Raw genomic sequence first — 15,225 nt, 5'->3', positions numbered from 1 at the left:
GATCCGGCACAAGGATCGGCTTGTTTCGCCGTGTTGAGAGTATTTGCATGCTCTCGATGTGTAGTCTTAATTCAAGAGTGGAGAGGGCTGGGTACTCCACAGACGTTCAACGCCGCACGTACGGCAGGGACGATCAAGAGAAAGGTTAATTACCATGCCCTGCTTATAAGAAGCTGTTGTGCCCCAAGAAAATTGTTTCCACTCCCCTGACGACATCGATTCGATGAGTATATCATTTGAGGGCAATCTGTTGCCCGCACCTTCCTTAGTTTTCAGACGTCACCGGAATTGACACTAGAAACTTACCCCGCCTCCATGTTTCATTCATTCCAGGCCACCAAAGCGTCGAGCGAGGAGACCACGGCATCCGCAAAATCATCACGACCATCGGGAACACGTCGCATCACGACGAGTAATGCTTGCGGTATTGGGACACCTCTGTAGTCTTCTTTGGGAAGCTGCTAATGGACGTACAGGATCCTGCAGGCGGAGAAAAATTCGCTGCGATGGGGCCACACCCTGCGGCCAATGTGAGTAATGCTCATCTTCACAGGTTCTGAACGCTTGCTGAGTTGATTACAGGTGTGTACTATCAGGTATGATCACTCCCATCTCAGTGTCGAGTCGAAAGCTGATAACTTCTGACAGCAAGCAGATGCTTGTGTGTACTCGAAGCCGCCTCCTCGGGTCGTGCCATCCAAGAAGTAAGCCCAGTGCAAAAATGGCAGAATCCATGATATCTGACATGTAGAAGATTAGTCGAGGATCTGGCAGCCTCGGTCGAGCGATACCGCCTGGTCTTTCAACGTCTCTTCCCTGGCAGAGACATCGAGCAATTGGCTTCACTTTCCAAAGATGATCTCGTTGCCGCATTAGATGCACCGCCGCCAGCGACCGACTCGAGCACTCGAACATTAGAACTGGGCTCACCAACTTCAACTCTGGAGTCGGAAGGAGCTGATAGCCTGGAAACGCTGATACAAGCGCCGGAACAAGATCCGGTGGCCGATGAGGCTACTCGTCATCAAGCCAGGGTACAGGGTATCTCCGACGATGTCAACGGTCTTTCGCTATCCCTGGATAGGCCATCTTCTTATGTAGGCGTCTCATCAATCACAGCTGCGCTGAAGGTCATATGCAGGGTAGCTCCTGCGACGCGGAGACTGTTAGCGTTAGGCCAACCCGAAACGGCTCTGCCCAGCCGGACAGGCTCACCATCCCTCGATTTGGAAAATTTGGACCCGATGTATACACCACCTGCCGATGTTGGACATGTCTTGATTGAAACATATTTCAGTAAAGTCCATCCACTCATGCCCATGCTCGACGAGCAGCAGTTCTGGCAAATATGGCTTTATGGTGAGCGTAGAGACTCTGCCTGGCTGGCCTTACTGAACACAGTACTGGCCTTGGGTTCTGTCATGTCCTCAGAATGTACCAGCAATGCGCATGAAGCATACTATCAACGAGCTATGCAACTGCTGGACTTGGACAGCCTTGGAAGCGGCAACACCCTCGTCGTGCAAGCCTTGGGTCTTCTCAGTGGCTACTAGTAAGCTTCAAGCAAGACTCCGTGACACTGCGAGATGGCTACTGACAATTCTAGTCTCCATTATGTCAGCAGACCTAATCTGGCGAACAACCTTATGGGTGCAACACTGCGCCAAGCCACAGTATTAGGTTTGCATCGGGAGTACACAGACGCGAGCCCTGACGGTATAGTGACCACCAAAGCGACGTCTGCAGACGTCAGACGACGGACGTGGTGGAGTTTATACGTTCTGGACACATGGGCGAAGTGAGTCGATCATAAACGTGACGTACATCCTCTCTGACACAACGCTAGCACAACAACTGGAAGACCGTCGCTGGGACAACCAAGCAAAGGCATCACAGTCAGAGTTCCGAATGTGGGTAGTGTCTCTCGAGATACGGTCCCCATAGCTGACGTATAGTAGGTGCCAGATGCTCAGGATCCCGAGACAGCCAAGTTCCTACCTCTTGTATACAACGTTCAATTTTGCAGGATCGCTACTCAGATTCAGGATGCACTGTGTGCTACGCCAATTTTGCCATTTGATGAGCTCAATAGACTGGATAGAGAACTACTGCAGTGGCACACCGATCTACCGGCTTCTTTGAAGCTCGATGCTTCTACAAATGGCAACAGCCAGCAATCATCGAAGAGTCAATCAGATACGGCGGGCATTCTCAGGACAACAAGTATGATCATGCATTGGAGGTATCAAAATCTCAGACTCTTGTTGCATCGACCTTATCTTCTGGCTACGGCTTTGCGCAGTGGAAGTGATGCCACACTGTCTGCAGAGGAGAAGGTCGGTGTAGGTCGTTGCAGGGCTGTCGCGGCCCGAACAATATCAGATATCAGTAGCATGTGTCCGGAAGACCTGCTTGCTGGCTGGAATGGAGTCTGGTTCATGTGAGTTCCTCCACGACCGATGTCCTCAGATTTTGCCACTGACGATATCATAGGTATCAAGCAGTCATGGTTCCGCTTGTGTGCGCCTTCTCGTCCTTGGGCAAATCACAACCTCGGCCTATGGAGGAGACGCAAAGCGAGACTGATGGCAGAGAAAAAGCCAGTGACAAGGCCAGGACTCGTGACCAAACAGGCTTGCAGGAATGGCAGACTCAGATCGAGCAAGCACTACAATACTTTGAAAGGATGACTCGTTGGTCTACAACAGCCAAAAAATCACGAGATGTCGTATCCCGACTCTATGAAGCAAGCAAGCATCTCGCCGACCAAGACTTCCGAAGTCGCTTCTCCGCTCAAGATCAGTTTCTGCGAGCTACGAATCAGCATCAAAACCTCGATTCAGTCGCCACCAATAAAGACGTCAACGAGAATACTCTAGATCACCCTCAAACATCTGTAGCGACTTCAGATCTACTGACAGAAGATATCTGGGGTCTGTCACCCAACGGAGCGGCTGCCATGAACAACTTCTGGTTCGATGACATGATGTGGGATATTCCTGCGGCAGATACTGACATGTTCGATAATACTGGTACCGGCTTCGCGTATAATGAGCTCGACTGGCTATCCAGCTTGAACTACCAAAGTGGTGGCGACCAGGGATGGCAGTATCAGCCACAATAGCGCTAGTCATTCATCACTTCGACATGCCAGTCAGTCCAAAGCAAAGCGGCGCGTCTCTTGATGCCTTACTGCATCTTGACCATATGAAGCTTGGCATGTCTGGCAGGATTGTCACGTTCAGCCTTGTCAATGAGGACGTACAATGTTTGGTCACTCTCTCTTCATAATTTGCGCTTTGGCCAAGGCTACTGCAAGGCAAGCGCTACTCGGCATCATTCCGTGGACTACGAGCCATATGTCGAGCAGAAGATGTACCGTCTTGCGATGTGATAGCTTGATCAAGGTCATCGCATCTCATATGACGGTTATACCAGACCACACCTCCCCTCTCTTGAAAATTGTCTGATAGATTGCATACAAAGTGACGAATCATGAACACATATTCCATCTATCCAAATATCTACACATAGTCCTGCTCTGGAAAAAAAAAACACGCGTACTACTCCAAAAACCCCTGCAAAGCATCGGCACCACAAACCGCCACCCCCAAATGCCACGGCACATTCCCCTTGTCACACCCAGGAACCCCTCTGACCCGGCCAAGTAACCCAAGACCACGAAACGCCAACATGGTCTCCCTCAAGACCGTCTCCGGCGCCCTCTGCGTGAGCCAAGAAACCTGACCCTCTGGGATACGAGGAGGCATGACATCCATAAGATCCACAGCCAGCGCTGGCAAATTAGCAACGCCATCTCCGTCGCCACGTTTCAATAGCAGACTACAAGCAAGAGGACGTTGCAGCATGGTATTCTTCGTGCATGAAAAGGGCAGAAGAAGGGTATACGTCTCATCCGTGATATCCATAAGAAAAGCATCAGCATCAGGATCAGGAGGAGGAGGAGGATGCGGAGCTTGTAGAATTTCTTGCTGGGTTGAAGGTGTTGCTTCTGCTGGGGTAGAGGGCTGAGGGCCGGTTTCTGGGGATGTAAAGGTCGAGGCTTGGGGTGTGGCTGCCGGGGTCATGAAGGGATTTCCCAATCCTCCATTGCTTTCTGGGTTTGCGCAGACTTGTAGGGCGGGGTTCACGTCCACGTCGAGTAGTGCGATGCTCCAATTCTCCGACGGCCGTTCTCGCCAAATCCTCTTTTCCCAATCGCGCATTATGCCTGCACGAGCGACGAAGATGCGATGAGGTGAGTTTCCCGCGAGAGAGAGAGTGGTATCCCGTACTTCTGTGAGGATCAAACGGCCATCGGTGTTGCTGAGACAGTAAGCTGCTTTGTAGGACTGGTTTCCTGTATTGTCTGTCCATGCTGCGCTGAGCCAGCTGTGATCGGCATTTACAGCGTAGGCAACATGTAGGATCCCAGCTTCCTCGAGAAGGGTCTTTGGTATGCGGTCGGAGAGGGTGAAATTGACTTTGCGACTTTGAGGTGTCGCAAGGTGGATGCTGGGGGATGGGTTCAGTGGCCAGGAATGATTGTGGTCGTTGGTGTCCAGGGGTACTCTGTCGTAGATGAAAGATGCCAACGAGTTGAGATATGTCAAGTCTGGGACAATCATTGCGGTCGGACTTGCGATGCGGCTGATCGGGACGATTTGCAGAATAAGTGGTGGTGGATCCTCGCGGTCGGAGGAATAGGCTATGAGCATTGCTTGGAAGCAGCCGCATAGATATTTGATCATTGCCTCGTCCTCGAATGGATTGATCATGTAGATAATGATAGTGTCTTCAAGCTCGGCGTCATGTAACAAGTCACCAAGTGTGTTGCAAGCTGTTTGTATGCCCTGCAGTATGTGGACGACAGACGCTTCTCCATGCGATCGGTATGGCATAAGCCCATCTTCATGCTCAACAGTCTCACCACCAATGAAGTGTTTGCCGAGCTTACGACTCTCATAAGCCAAACGGATATCTTGCATAAAGTCAAAGACAGCCTCGCTCATAACACCAGTATCGGGGTAGAGAGCAAAAGCCGCAACGTCTTTTGGTCCATGCGCCGGCTCCAGACCTAGTGCGTCCCAGAAGTTGACTGCTGTAGGCTGAAGTTCCCATCCTTGCCCTGCTCGACGAACGTGAACAGGAGGTATCGGCATTGTGATGATGGCGTTCGTAGTGCCAGGAGGTCTTCGAGGCATGGGACGTTGCTGACTCTTGGCAGCGGCCGCGATGGCCTGCTCGGTATGAATGGCAGCAAATGTACCGACTTTGGCAAAATCGCAGTCTTGCGCCTTCTCAAAGACATTTCTCAGAGCGTCTTGAGCTGCTGAGTAGATAGGCGAGGATACTGTAGGAGGTGGGGTATTCTCGAGCCCTGAAGATCCGAGAAAGGTACTCTGCTCAGCCGTAAGCTGCGCGATATCGACAAGATCATCAGCGGTAAAGTCAAGAACTGGCCAAATATTGTAATCCTGACTTGACGACAAAGTCTTTGACGGTGTCCTCCATATCGCAAGATTATCCAAAAATCTGTAATGAAGCTCCGTGGTACGATTCTGAGACTCTTTTGCCGTGACCAGCTGGTCAATGACAGGTTCAGGATCTGCCAAGGCAGTCGCGTCAGACATCACGCTCTCCACATCACTATCCATGACAGACTCGGCAAGCAATCTCGGGGTCGGACCTTCCTCTGCAGATCCTCGCTTCCGTTTCCTGATGTCCAGTGATCGCAGACTCCCCTGAACAGACGACATGCTGTCCGAATCAGAGTCCTGGCTAGTTTCGAACTCAGAGTCTTCCTGCGACATATCATCCACCTGAGGCGTGAATTTGGCATCAGCAATCGCACGTCTCTGAGACAAGGACTTGAATTGGGGTGTTTTGGGTGGCTTCTCCGGGAGTGCGATGCTGTTAGACCGGTTGGTGTTGTCAGGCTTCTTTTCGAGCTTGCTGTCGAATTTACCAAGATTTCGATATTTAGCGTCGAAGTTGTTCACATCGCCTCTGAAGACCACAGGCACAAAAGTGCTGTCTCGTCGCAGTCTGGGAACTTTATGTTCTTCCGCAGCCGGCAAAAGTCTCTCCTTGATCTTCAGTGGACTCAGGGGTGGAGTAGATGCAACTGCTTCGGCCACATGCTCAAGTTTGATTCCCTGCTCTTGTGTTTCCGCGGTCTTGACAGATTCCTGCGGGACAGTCTCTTCCGTTTCCAGACTCATTGGCAGAGGATGTTCGAGGGCAGGTTCGGTTTTCGGCTCAACTTCCGGTACTGCGTCCTCCATCTCCTCGGTAGGTCCAGTTATATTGGCCACACTACGGTCAGCTCCAGGGTCGTCAAAGAAGTTAAAGTCCGCATCTGTAACGTCAGGGTTGCCGAACATTTCTTCATCCACATCTCCAAACAAGTCATCAGTGCTTCCTTTGCGATAGTGTTGAGTATCCAGGTCAACATCCGAGGCATTGCTGCTCCTTCTCGTGTCCTGTATCCGATGCTCATTTGCTTGGTCGTGGTTATCCTCAGGCAAACCAGGCAACGGGTCGATGATATCATCAGAAACTATGACGTTGGGTATAGATGGATCCGAGCAGATGATAGGTGGCACAGCATCTGGAGGGGTCGGATATATGCCGTTGACATTGATGTGGTCCTGTAAGCTCCGCGAGTATACAGGCGACGTGACTGAGAGATGATCGGGTATCGTCTCCTCTGGCGGATTGTTAGTAGCAGCTTCTTTATCCTTCTCAGCTTGTCGCGTCTTTCTCTCCAAATCAGCACGTTCTTCGTGTCCCAGGAACCAGGATTCGGCCGTGCTCAAAGGATTCGTGTATGGGTCTCTCGAGTCGAACCAGGATACGCTGCTCGTACGACCAAGTGTAGGTGGCTGTTGTCGCGAAGGGATTTCCAAACATAACGGGCCAGGCCAAAGACATTCAAGCTGGTCTTGAGAAGTGGAAGAAGGTACGCTGACTCTCAACCAAGAGTCGTCGTGCGGCAGACTCGACCTTTGTAGCTTCGTCGCGGCTGAGGCCTTCCAATTGTCATGTTTTGCGCGGCGACTGAGCCGCATACGCGCTTCCCGACGGGCTTGTAACGGAGGAGCGTCGTCGTTCGAGGTGGTTGAGAGCGAGTGTGCGACAGTGGCAAGGGTGCCCGAAGGAGCGAGTATGATGTTGGCGCCGTCGGTTCCGCTAGCTGTGGATAGACCAGTGTTGGTGGCGTGTGGCAGAAGAGCGAGGGTGCCCTGAGCCGTCATCTGCACGCGGAGCGACAAGAGGTGGTAGTCGCCTTCGGTCGGCACGATCCACGCCAAATGACCGACGCGAACTGCGCCACATGCCGAAGAAAGAGACATTGACAGCGAAGCCTCGACGGCGATGAGGAACATGCTGAAGATCTGTTGGTTCTGCATGACAATCTTGGCATCGTTGTTGGCGCGTGTCATGACGGCCGCCTCGAGTCGACCTCGTTGATGCACTACATGTCGCTTGTTAGTGTCAGGAACATGCAGCTTGTGTGTCGCCTCGGAGCGCTGTCTCACCCTGCCATCCCAGCTCTTTCATGTGTTCATCTGCCGTGATGAAGCCTCCGAAGACGCAGACCTTCTTCTGCAGCACCGCCGTCTGCACCAAGACCTTCTTTTGTCGCAAGCTGAGGAGAAGTTCATCTCGCTGCTCTTGATCGTCCCACTCGCTCTTTTGGCCTTGGATCGCGTCTTGATGTTGGTAGATAAGGTAGTCGATGTGGGAGTAGCCATCCTAACGTGTCCGAGTCAGCCCTCCTGCTTTCCCCCGAGTATTGCGAGGCGAGGCGAGACTTACTACAGCCTGTAGATTGGTCCAGCACGATTTGAGAAAGTCCATGACATTGTCACCACCAGCGACACGCGCTGCTTGGGTTTCTCGTTTGTCGCGACGATCCAGAGGTCACAAACCGTCAAGGTCATGGATTATCTCCGAGGCCAAGTCCCGCCAAAGCTCGAGCCTCATTTGTGGGGGTCGTCTACAACTTCTTGCATCTCGGCATCGCCGAACGTGTGCATTTGCAACCCTCCATGGCCCAGTTTTCCTGTATACCATTGTTTCCGTCTACCTTTCTGCTCATCAAGCATATCTCTTCCCATTCTGTTGTGCATGTCGTCTTCTTGCGCCGTTTTGTCGTTGTAGACCACTCTGATGCTCGATGACCACGACTCGGCTGCTCTTGCCGTTTCGGCACATTGTCGCATGACCCTTGTACGAATCTTGGTTCGTCCCTCATTTCCGCTTCATCCAAATTCCCCTCGACTCCTCTCCGTCTGTTGTGAGGATTGGCATGTTTGCGGACCAGATCGTAGTGCGTCTTCATATCATATCTGGATTTCAACAGAGTCAGCATCAGACTGGTAAGTAACTAATTTAGGACAGTGGCGTAGATAGCCGTCACTTTACCGGACATGAACTTGCTGATCGTGTATGCATCCCAAATGTATACTGCGATTGGCTCTTTATATTACAGATACGCGATACCACCTCGTTTGTTCAAAACTTCAATCTGTTCCTCATTGCGAAGTCGGAAATAACTCTCCCATCCCAAACTCAGCATCCAATAGATCCATATGCAAGAAATCCGTCAACGGTCGATTTTGCCCAGCCAAAGAGCACAGAAAAGCTGATAACGCGTCCTGATCTTGTCCTTGATCCGTGATTGAAGCAGCCATATCGGGTTGGTAGTTTGTCTCCGCTGATGGCAGTGATAGTGTTCCATCGTTGCGACAATGCCAGCCACTGAGCGTTCGTTGAGAAGTAATAAAAGCAGCAGCCACTTTCCCAAAAGCGGCGCAAACATCATGCAGACGACGAGCTGCCGGTGAAAGTACACTGACATGCTCAAGACTGCGCACAGTCTCCTGCAAGAGCTGCAACTCCTCCGTATCAGTGGTAGCAATAGCATGAATGAAGACCACCGTGAACGGTGTGAAAGATGGGTAAAGCAAAATCCAGTTCACGTATTCAGCCTGTTGGTCCACAGATCGATTGCTGAAGTTTGCGAAACAGCGGAGATGGTTGTCGAGGGCCAGTCTTGCGGCTTCGTAGCATTTGGGACTGATCTCGGTTGTGCTGCTTGTGAGTGGTTGGGCGCGGTAGATGATTGTGAGTACGGAATAGCAGACAAAGTCGGCGGCTTGAGCCATTCCTAAAAGGCGTTCTTGGTAGTAGGCGCCGGTAAAGTCAATCTGTGTTGTTGTCAGTCTTTGCGATAAATGACAAGCCCATGATGACACTCACAGAAAGAAGCTGATTCCGAAGAGCGTTGATTTCATACGACAACTCGTCAATGGCACGAGTGCGGGCCTCTACTGATGAGTTGATAGCTGAAGCCGAATAAAGTCTATCGTAGACTTGTCCCTGAAGTTTTGCAAACAAGATTGTTGCAAGAGACATCAAGTCCCAAGGTCGTTGTGCAGGATTAGATGACGGAGCAAAAAATTCAGCATCGATATCCGAATCTGGGAAGTTGGAACCACGTCCCAAGTTCAGGGAAAGATTCTTGTCGAGCATGTAAAGCTGCCAGAACAGGTGGCGCTTGACATCTGCGGTTTCTGGGTCTTCGTGGATCAGCGAGGACTTGCGGTGGAAGCCGAGTGTATGGCACATTGTGGCCGCAGCTGACATAAATGTCCACGAGAGAGACAATTTGCATTCTTCCTGAGCCTTGATAGCCTGCAAATTGGTCAGCATTGAAGGCATCCACACGAGAATACGGGCTTACGCCAATCATGAGTGCTTGTATATGTGGTAGCACAGGCACTGTCAAAGTCTCGAACCTCTCAAGTCCAGCACAAAACCTTGTCTCGCAGAGATCAATAATTGACTGTGCGTCGTATCCTTCGAGTATCGGATCTTGTTGACTCCAGTAATCTCTTATCACCAAGTACAGGAAGCCGTAAAAGAATATCATAGATCCTGCTGATGGTGGTTCCAGAGGAAAGTAGGCTTTTTGACATAATGCTTCCAGCTGTGACACTCCTCGATACGAGAATGCAACCAAAGACAAGGATGGATGCGCTGTGAAGCTAGGATTAGCCTCAGATTCGGCCAATCGAGACCTCTACTACAGCCTACCTTTGGCTCTGTTTATCAGGGCGATGACCAGCGGAGCCGGTGGAAGCTCGTATTGCACCACAGCACTAGGCTTCACCCTTGTATTGAGGTGAGTTTCGTGAGTCCGCGACAAGGCTTCATGTCGCTTCAAACTGTCCTTGAGTAATGACAGCGCACCGAACAACTCGGTCGATGCCGGTCCGTCGGCCACCGTCGCGGTGACATCAGCAAGTTGACCTGCCTGGATAGTCGAATTGCCGAAAGATGACTCTCCCTCGTAAATCGTGATAGACTTGTCCGATTGAGCGGCGCCGTTCACAGGCTCTGTCCCGTGAGATCCAAGTCTCGGAGTCGAAGCTCCAGAGCCATGCGACAATTGCCTCAGACTGTTCTCAATCCCTTGAAGTCGTTCTTGGATTAAGGCAATTTGTCGTTCATACTGGCTAGTCACGACAATGCGGGGTCTATGCTCTGCAGCACGCGTGGCAGCAGCTTGACAAGAGATACCCAATGTCTGGCAACTAGCGCAAGGAATTTGCTTGTCACATTTGATCTTCCTGAGGCGACAGTTCTCACACTGCGAAAGGCCGTCAGTCCAGACTCACCGTATTACGTGTGTTACATTGAACTGACGGCTTTCTGCAGGAACGAGCGCGGTGTTTCGGGGCCAGACATCGAGGACGGTTCAATGCGTATCAATTCTTCTCTCCATAGAACTCTGTCTCGACAGCAGAGTATTGTAGCAAGACAAGATATGTGATTTGGTGAAGACGGTCGCGACTCACGACCTCCAAAAGACAATCGCGAAAGAGAAAAGTGGAGCCTGAATCGTCATGTCTTGGCGCGGCTGAGACCGCATCGGTACAACTGCTCGTCTTCCACTGCCTCAGTGCCGTGCTCGTCTCCGTCTCCAAGTCCACTGGTCTTCATTCTGCGCCCGTTTGACGGCTTCTCAAGTATATTGCAAAGCCTCCAACAGTTGACGGCAGTCAGATGGAAGTTGACTCAGACAGAGAAGCTGCTACAAGAGCTACAGTCACCGAGCTCTGCCGCCCACTATGCTCGCTCATCGAACAAAGTACAGTCTCGATTCTGTGGCCACGCTGTATCTTGTGAATCTATTGCCTGGTGACACCTGGTAGGGAAGGCTCATATCGATATTGCTCTTCTGTCGATGCGAAGTCAATATCTCTTCATACTGGGCCATCAAAGAGAATTTGTCAACTGAAATTGCTCGGCCATCAAAGAGTAAGCAGAATATCAGAGGCCCACTTTGCCAACAGAATCACAATTTAGTGTGCATGGAAACGCGAAAGAAAACTTCCATTTTCTTCGTCAACGGCCCCCCGGATCTACGCATACGGTCAATACGATCGGCGACTTCCAATCCTGCTTCCTCCCGGCTTCTGATTCAATCTTGTGGTCTCACATACTTCCATGCGTTACTCCTAGCAATTCGGACGACTCCATGTAGGCGTAAGCAATTTCAGTCGACAACAAATCAGCCCATGGTTTACAATTGAGTTCTCCCTTGACTTACAAGATGGAGCGGTCTTCAGCCCTATAGCATCTCGTGTTTCAGGTTCTGTACGCCGTATCGGACCCAATGGTAAACGATCAATCTGAGAAGCAGCTGTTGGGTAGCGTACTTCCCAAACTAGGTCCAGGGCTGTGCGGTTTGTTTGCACAGCCTGTCATCGTGTTGAGCGTATCTTTCGACGTTCTTGTCTCCACTGTAGCTTTGTTGATATGTCCACTGCCCGCACTCCTCAAAGTCCTTGCTGCACACTTCCTTTCCTACACTCATCACTATCAATCCACTTCATTGCAACCGTCCTCTGCGACATCCCGCTTTGGTTGCCTCAGACCTCCATATCAGCTATGGCTTTCGCATACTACGAATACATCCCTTCAAAAGCAGCCGCGATCATATTTTGCCTAGTCTTTGTCATCATCACCCTCATACACGTATGGCAACTTTTCCGCACACGAACCTGGTTCTTCATACCGTTCGTGCTAGGCGGCCTCTGTACGACCTACTCCATCAACGTTGGCTTCGAGCTCACACTAACATGCCAATAGTCGAGATCATAGGCTATGCTGCTAGGGCAAACTCTGCTGGCCAGCATCCCGATTATACCTTGATGCCATACATTCTCCAATCTCTCTTCTTACTTCTGGCACCTACCCTCTTCGCAGCAAGCATATATATGGAGCTCGGCCGCATTCTAGATCTCACAGAAGGAGAATCTCGCTCCATCATCGGCAGAAAAAAGTTGACCAAGATCTTTGTTGCTGGAGATGTCATATCTTTTCTAACGCAGAGTGGTGGTGGCGGCATGCTGGCTTCAGGCAGTCAGTCAGGTAACAAGATCATCATCGGTGGTTTGGTGTTACAGCTGCTCTTCTTTGGCTTCTTCATGGTGTCGAGTGGGATCTTTCACCGCCGCATGAATGCGAGCCCGACTGTAAAAGTCATGGCTATCCCGTTGCCTTGGAAGAAGCATTTATATGCGCTGTATGCTGGTAGTGTGATGATCTTGGTCAGATCGCTCTATCGCCTGATTGAGTACATACAAGGAGGTAGCAGCGGGTATATAGTCGAGCACGAGTGGACTCTGTACGTGTTCGATGCTGTGTTGATGTTGGGAACAATGCTTGTTTTCTTCTGGATTCATCCGTCAGAGATCAGGGCTTTGCTGAGAGGAGGACCCGCGCTTCAAGGTTGGATGCCGTTGAGAGTACTGGTACCCCTCCAAACTTCAGTCTGAGGCTACGCGAGGCAGTCGCGACGGATTCTGCAGATGTCTCAGCTTCGATGAAAGCACCAGTCGTCCAAGATACCAAGACATCAGTACTGAGAAGATTTAAAGTTGACCAATCGAGGAGTGTACAGGAGCTCGGCTGTAGAGTAAAATCCCGTATTAGCTGCCCACTTCGGACAATGATCGGGAAAAAGTATACAAATATACATGTTCTTCTCTAATCCGGTTTCAGACCTAGGCAACGTCCTCAGCATTCGTCTGAGTGCGATGAAGTACGACCTTCTGTAGTCCACAAGTGGCGTACCATATCACGGCGTGTGGCACTGAAGAGTTGGTCACGATCGCCAGTCTCTGCACCAGCGAAGACGGTCGTCTTAGCAGCCACCTAATCGAGCGCCACATGTCTTTACGCGCCTACTACAAGCCAGACATACCACAGCTCCACACCTTGACTTTTTTGCTCGCTAAAGCTTGTGTAGCTGAGTGACAGTGGACTTTGCCATTATATGATGTTATCCACTGTTCGGTGTACACGAATACGATGCAGCGCATCCAAGATCGCTTCACGGTATCACCGAGTCTCTTGTGACATCCGAAGTTACTTCCCATAGTCCGCAAGTTCTCTCAAGACAAATATCAATGTCCAGCTGAATCATAGAGCATTTCAGCTGAGCTCGCCTATAGATCGAAGCTCGTCAAGACGACAGACCAGTTTGGAGAGACAACGGTATAAGAAGGAGTTTCACAACTCAATGACATCTAGCATCTCAGCACTTTGAGTCCATCACCGACGCTTCATAAGTCATCAGCCTGAGTCAACATGACTGAAAATCAAACCGTACCACCACTCACCACTGAGTCCGAGGCTCAGTGGGCCAGCGCGAGGGATCAGATCCATCTTGTCGCCGACGACCAGACTCCTTCCACACTTGCCCCGAACCTCACTGCATTCGCAGACTGGGGCGTGGCTTTGGGTGGTCTGATGTCTCCTCGCTGTCTCTTCTTTCACGGTTCCAATTCTCTCCTGCCAGTCTCTACAGTCATCTAATACTACCAAATTCTGCTTATGCTCGCAAGTGTTTTCTCAAATCGATCCCTTCAAACATCTTGTCTCGTATATAAGGTAGCAATACTACAGTGCTGAGCTTCAAGTTCCATGTCGGCTGCCGGGTTTAACCCCTTGCTTCCATGGCGTCCGAGCCTTTGTAGCTTCTCCTTGCGTTTGACATCCCTCCATATACCTCGATGCTCGACTCGTCTTTGCTTCTTTCCTCCCCAATATCCTTTCCCCCCATCCGTAGTTCATCTTCACATCATGCCTTCTTCTAGTCAACAAAACACATTCCTTATCTGGGGCGGCAACGGCTGGGTGGCTGGTCATCTCGAGACCATTCTCAAAGACCAAGGCCAGACCGTCTATACTACCACAGTCCGCATGGAGAACAGAGAAGCTGTCATGGCTGAGCTCGATAGAGTCAAACCTACTCATGTCATGAACTGTGCAGGTTGCACCGGTCGCCCCAACGTTGATTGGTGCGAAGACAACAAAGCTGCAACCATTCGCAGCAATGTCATTGGCACTCTCAACTTAGCTGATGTATGTGATCAACGTGGCATACATATCACTGTGTTTGCTACCGGCTGCATCTACGCCTACGATGAGGCACACCCGATGGGTGGACCAGGCTTCCTCGAGACCGACCCAGCAAACTTCTCTGGCTCCTTCTACTCAGCCACAAAGTCCAAGGTCGAAGAGGTAAGTCTTCTACATCGCTCACTCTACTAGAAGATCAAGCTCACAAGTAACACAGATCATGATGAAGTACACAAACGTTCTCTGTCTCCGCCTCCGCATGCCCGTCTCCGACGACCTCCATCCCCGCAACTTCGTCACGAAAATCTCCTCCTACTCCCACGTCGTCGACATTCCAAACTCCAACACCATCCTTCACGACCTCCTCCCCTGCGCTATCATCCTCGCCTCAGCCAAGGAAACCGGTGTCTACAACTTCACAAACCCTGGTACCATTTCACACAACGAAGTTCTTACTCTGTTTGAGAGAATTGTCAGACCAGGATTTAGATGGAAAAACTTTACGCTGGAGCAGCAGAGTCAGGTTATCAAAGCTGGAAGGAGTAATTGTGAGCTGGATACTAAGAAGTTGGTGGAAAAGATGAGGGAGTTTGGAGTTGAGATGCCGGAAATCCATGATGCTTATGGGAAGTGCTTTGAGCGTATGGTCAAGAACGGTGTCAAGTAGACCTGGAGTTGTGATCTCTTGGTGTGTTCCGATGGTCTTGTTTTCCTTTGCAGGAGAATGGGTAATCTTCAAACTCCTTACTTCGCGTCCCAGCTCCAAGTGTACTGAGCCTA

General features: G+C 50.7%; 5 protein-coding genes across 5 annotated transcripts; 3 read left to right on the top strand and 2 right to left on the bottom strand.

Moving 5' to 3' along the window:
• Positions 1-315: 315 nt before the first annotated feature.
• On the top strand, positions 316-3,124 carry AUEXF2481DRAFT_6173 (uncharacterized protein; the record flags this gene model as incomplete). The annotated part of the gene is made up of 9 exons (XM_013487019.1): positions 316-424; positions 477-530; positions 583-596; positions 649-704; positions 755-1,552; positions 1,607-1,798; positions 1,847-1,910; positions 1,959-2,440; positions 2,494-3,124. The coding sequence occupies 9 exons, from the start codon at positions 316-318 to the stop codon at positions 3,122-3,124; spliced, it is 2,400 nt and encodes a 799-aa protein (XP_013342473.1).
• A 439-nt stretch (positions 3,125-3,563) lies between these two features.
• AUEXF2481DRAFT_30665 (uncharacterized protein) lies at positions 3,564-7,866 on the bottom strand (the record flags this gene model as incomplete). The annotated part of the gene is made up of 3 exons (XM_013487075.1): positions 3,564-7,480; positions 7,545-7,761; positions 7,825-7,866. The coding sequence occupies 3 exons, from the start codon at positions 7,864-7,866 to the stop codon at positions 3,564-3,566; spliced, it is 4,176 nt and encodes a 1,391-aa protein (XP_013342529.1).
• Positions 7,867-8,439: 573 nt separating this feature from the next.
• On the bottom strand, positions 8,440-10,791 carry AUEXF2481DRAFT_41305 (uncharacterized protein). The gene is made up of 5 exons (XM_013487124.1): positions 10,720-10,791; positions 10,108-10,663; positions 9,755-10,050; positions 9,271-9,705; positions 8,440-9,218 (listed from the first exon to the last, which is right to left on the bottom strand). The coding sequence occupies exons 1-5, from the start codon at positions 10,759-10,761 to the stop codon at positions 8,544-8,546; spliced, it is 2,004 nt and encodes a 667-aa protein (XP_013342578.1). The 5' UTR covers positions 10,762-10,791; the 3' UTR covers positions 8,440-8,543.
• Positions 10,792-11,967: 1,176 nt separating this feature from the next.
• On the top strand, positions 11,968-12,857 carry AUEXF2481DRAFT_6171 (uncharacterized protein; the record flags this gene model as incomplete). Its single annotated transcript, XM_013487018.1, has 2 exons — positions 11,968-12,115; positions 12,169-12,857. 2 exons carry the CDS (start codon positions 11,968-11,970, stop codon positions 12,855-12,857), a joined length of 837 nt encoding a protein of 278 aa, XP_013342472.1.
• Positions 12,858-14,166: 1,309 nt separating this feature from the next.
• On the top strand, positions 14,167-15,112 carry AUEXF2481DRAFT_30662 (uncharacterized protein; the record flags this gene model as incomplete). The annotated part of the gene is made up of 2 exons (XM_013487074.1): positions 14,167-14,607; positions 14,663-15,112. 2 exons carry the CDS (start codon positions 14,167-14,169, stop codon positions 15,110-15,112), a joined length of 891 nt encoding a protein of 296 aa, XP_013342528.1.
• Positions 15,113-15,225: the final 113 nt, after the last annotated feature.

Source organism: Aureobasidium subglaciale, assembly GCF_000721755.1.
Source record: "Aureobasidium subglaciale EXF-2481 unplaced genomic scaffold scaffold_14, whole genome shotgun sequence".
Classification (NCBI taxonomy): domain Eukaryota; kingdom Fungi; phylum Ascomycota; class Dothideomycetes; order Dothideales; family Saccotheciaceae; genus Aureobasidium; species Aureobasidium subglaciale.
This window is presented reverse-complemented; position numbering and strand designations above follow the sequence as displayed.

Bases quoted from the DNA above. Each gene is read 5' to 3' on its own strand.
- AUEXF2481DRAFT_41305 (XM_013487124.1), bottom strand. From the start codon at position 10,761: ATGTCTGGCCCCGAAACACCGCGCTCGTTCCTGCAGAAAGCC. The intron at 10,664-10,719 runs GTCAGTTCAATG...GGCCTTTCGCAG, and splicing joins GCTCGTTCCTGCAGAAAGCC to TGTGAGAACTGTCGCCTCAG. The intron at 9,219-9,270 runs GTGAGTGTCATC...ACAACAACACAG, and splicing joins TTCGGAATCAGCTTCTTTCT to ATTGACTTTACCGGCGCCTA.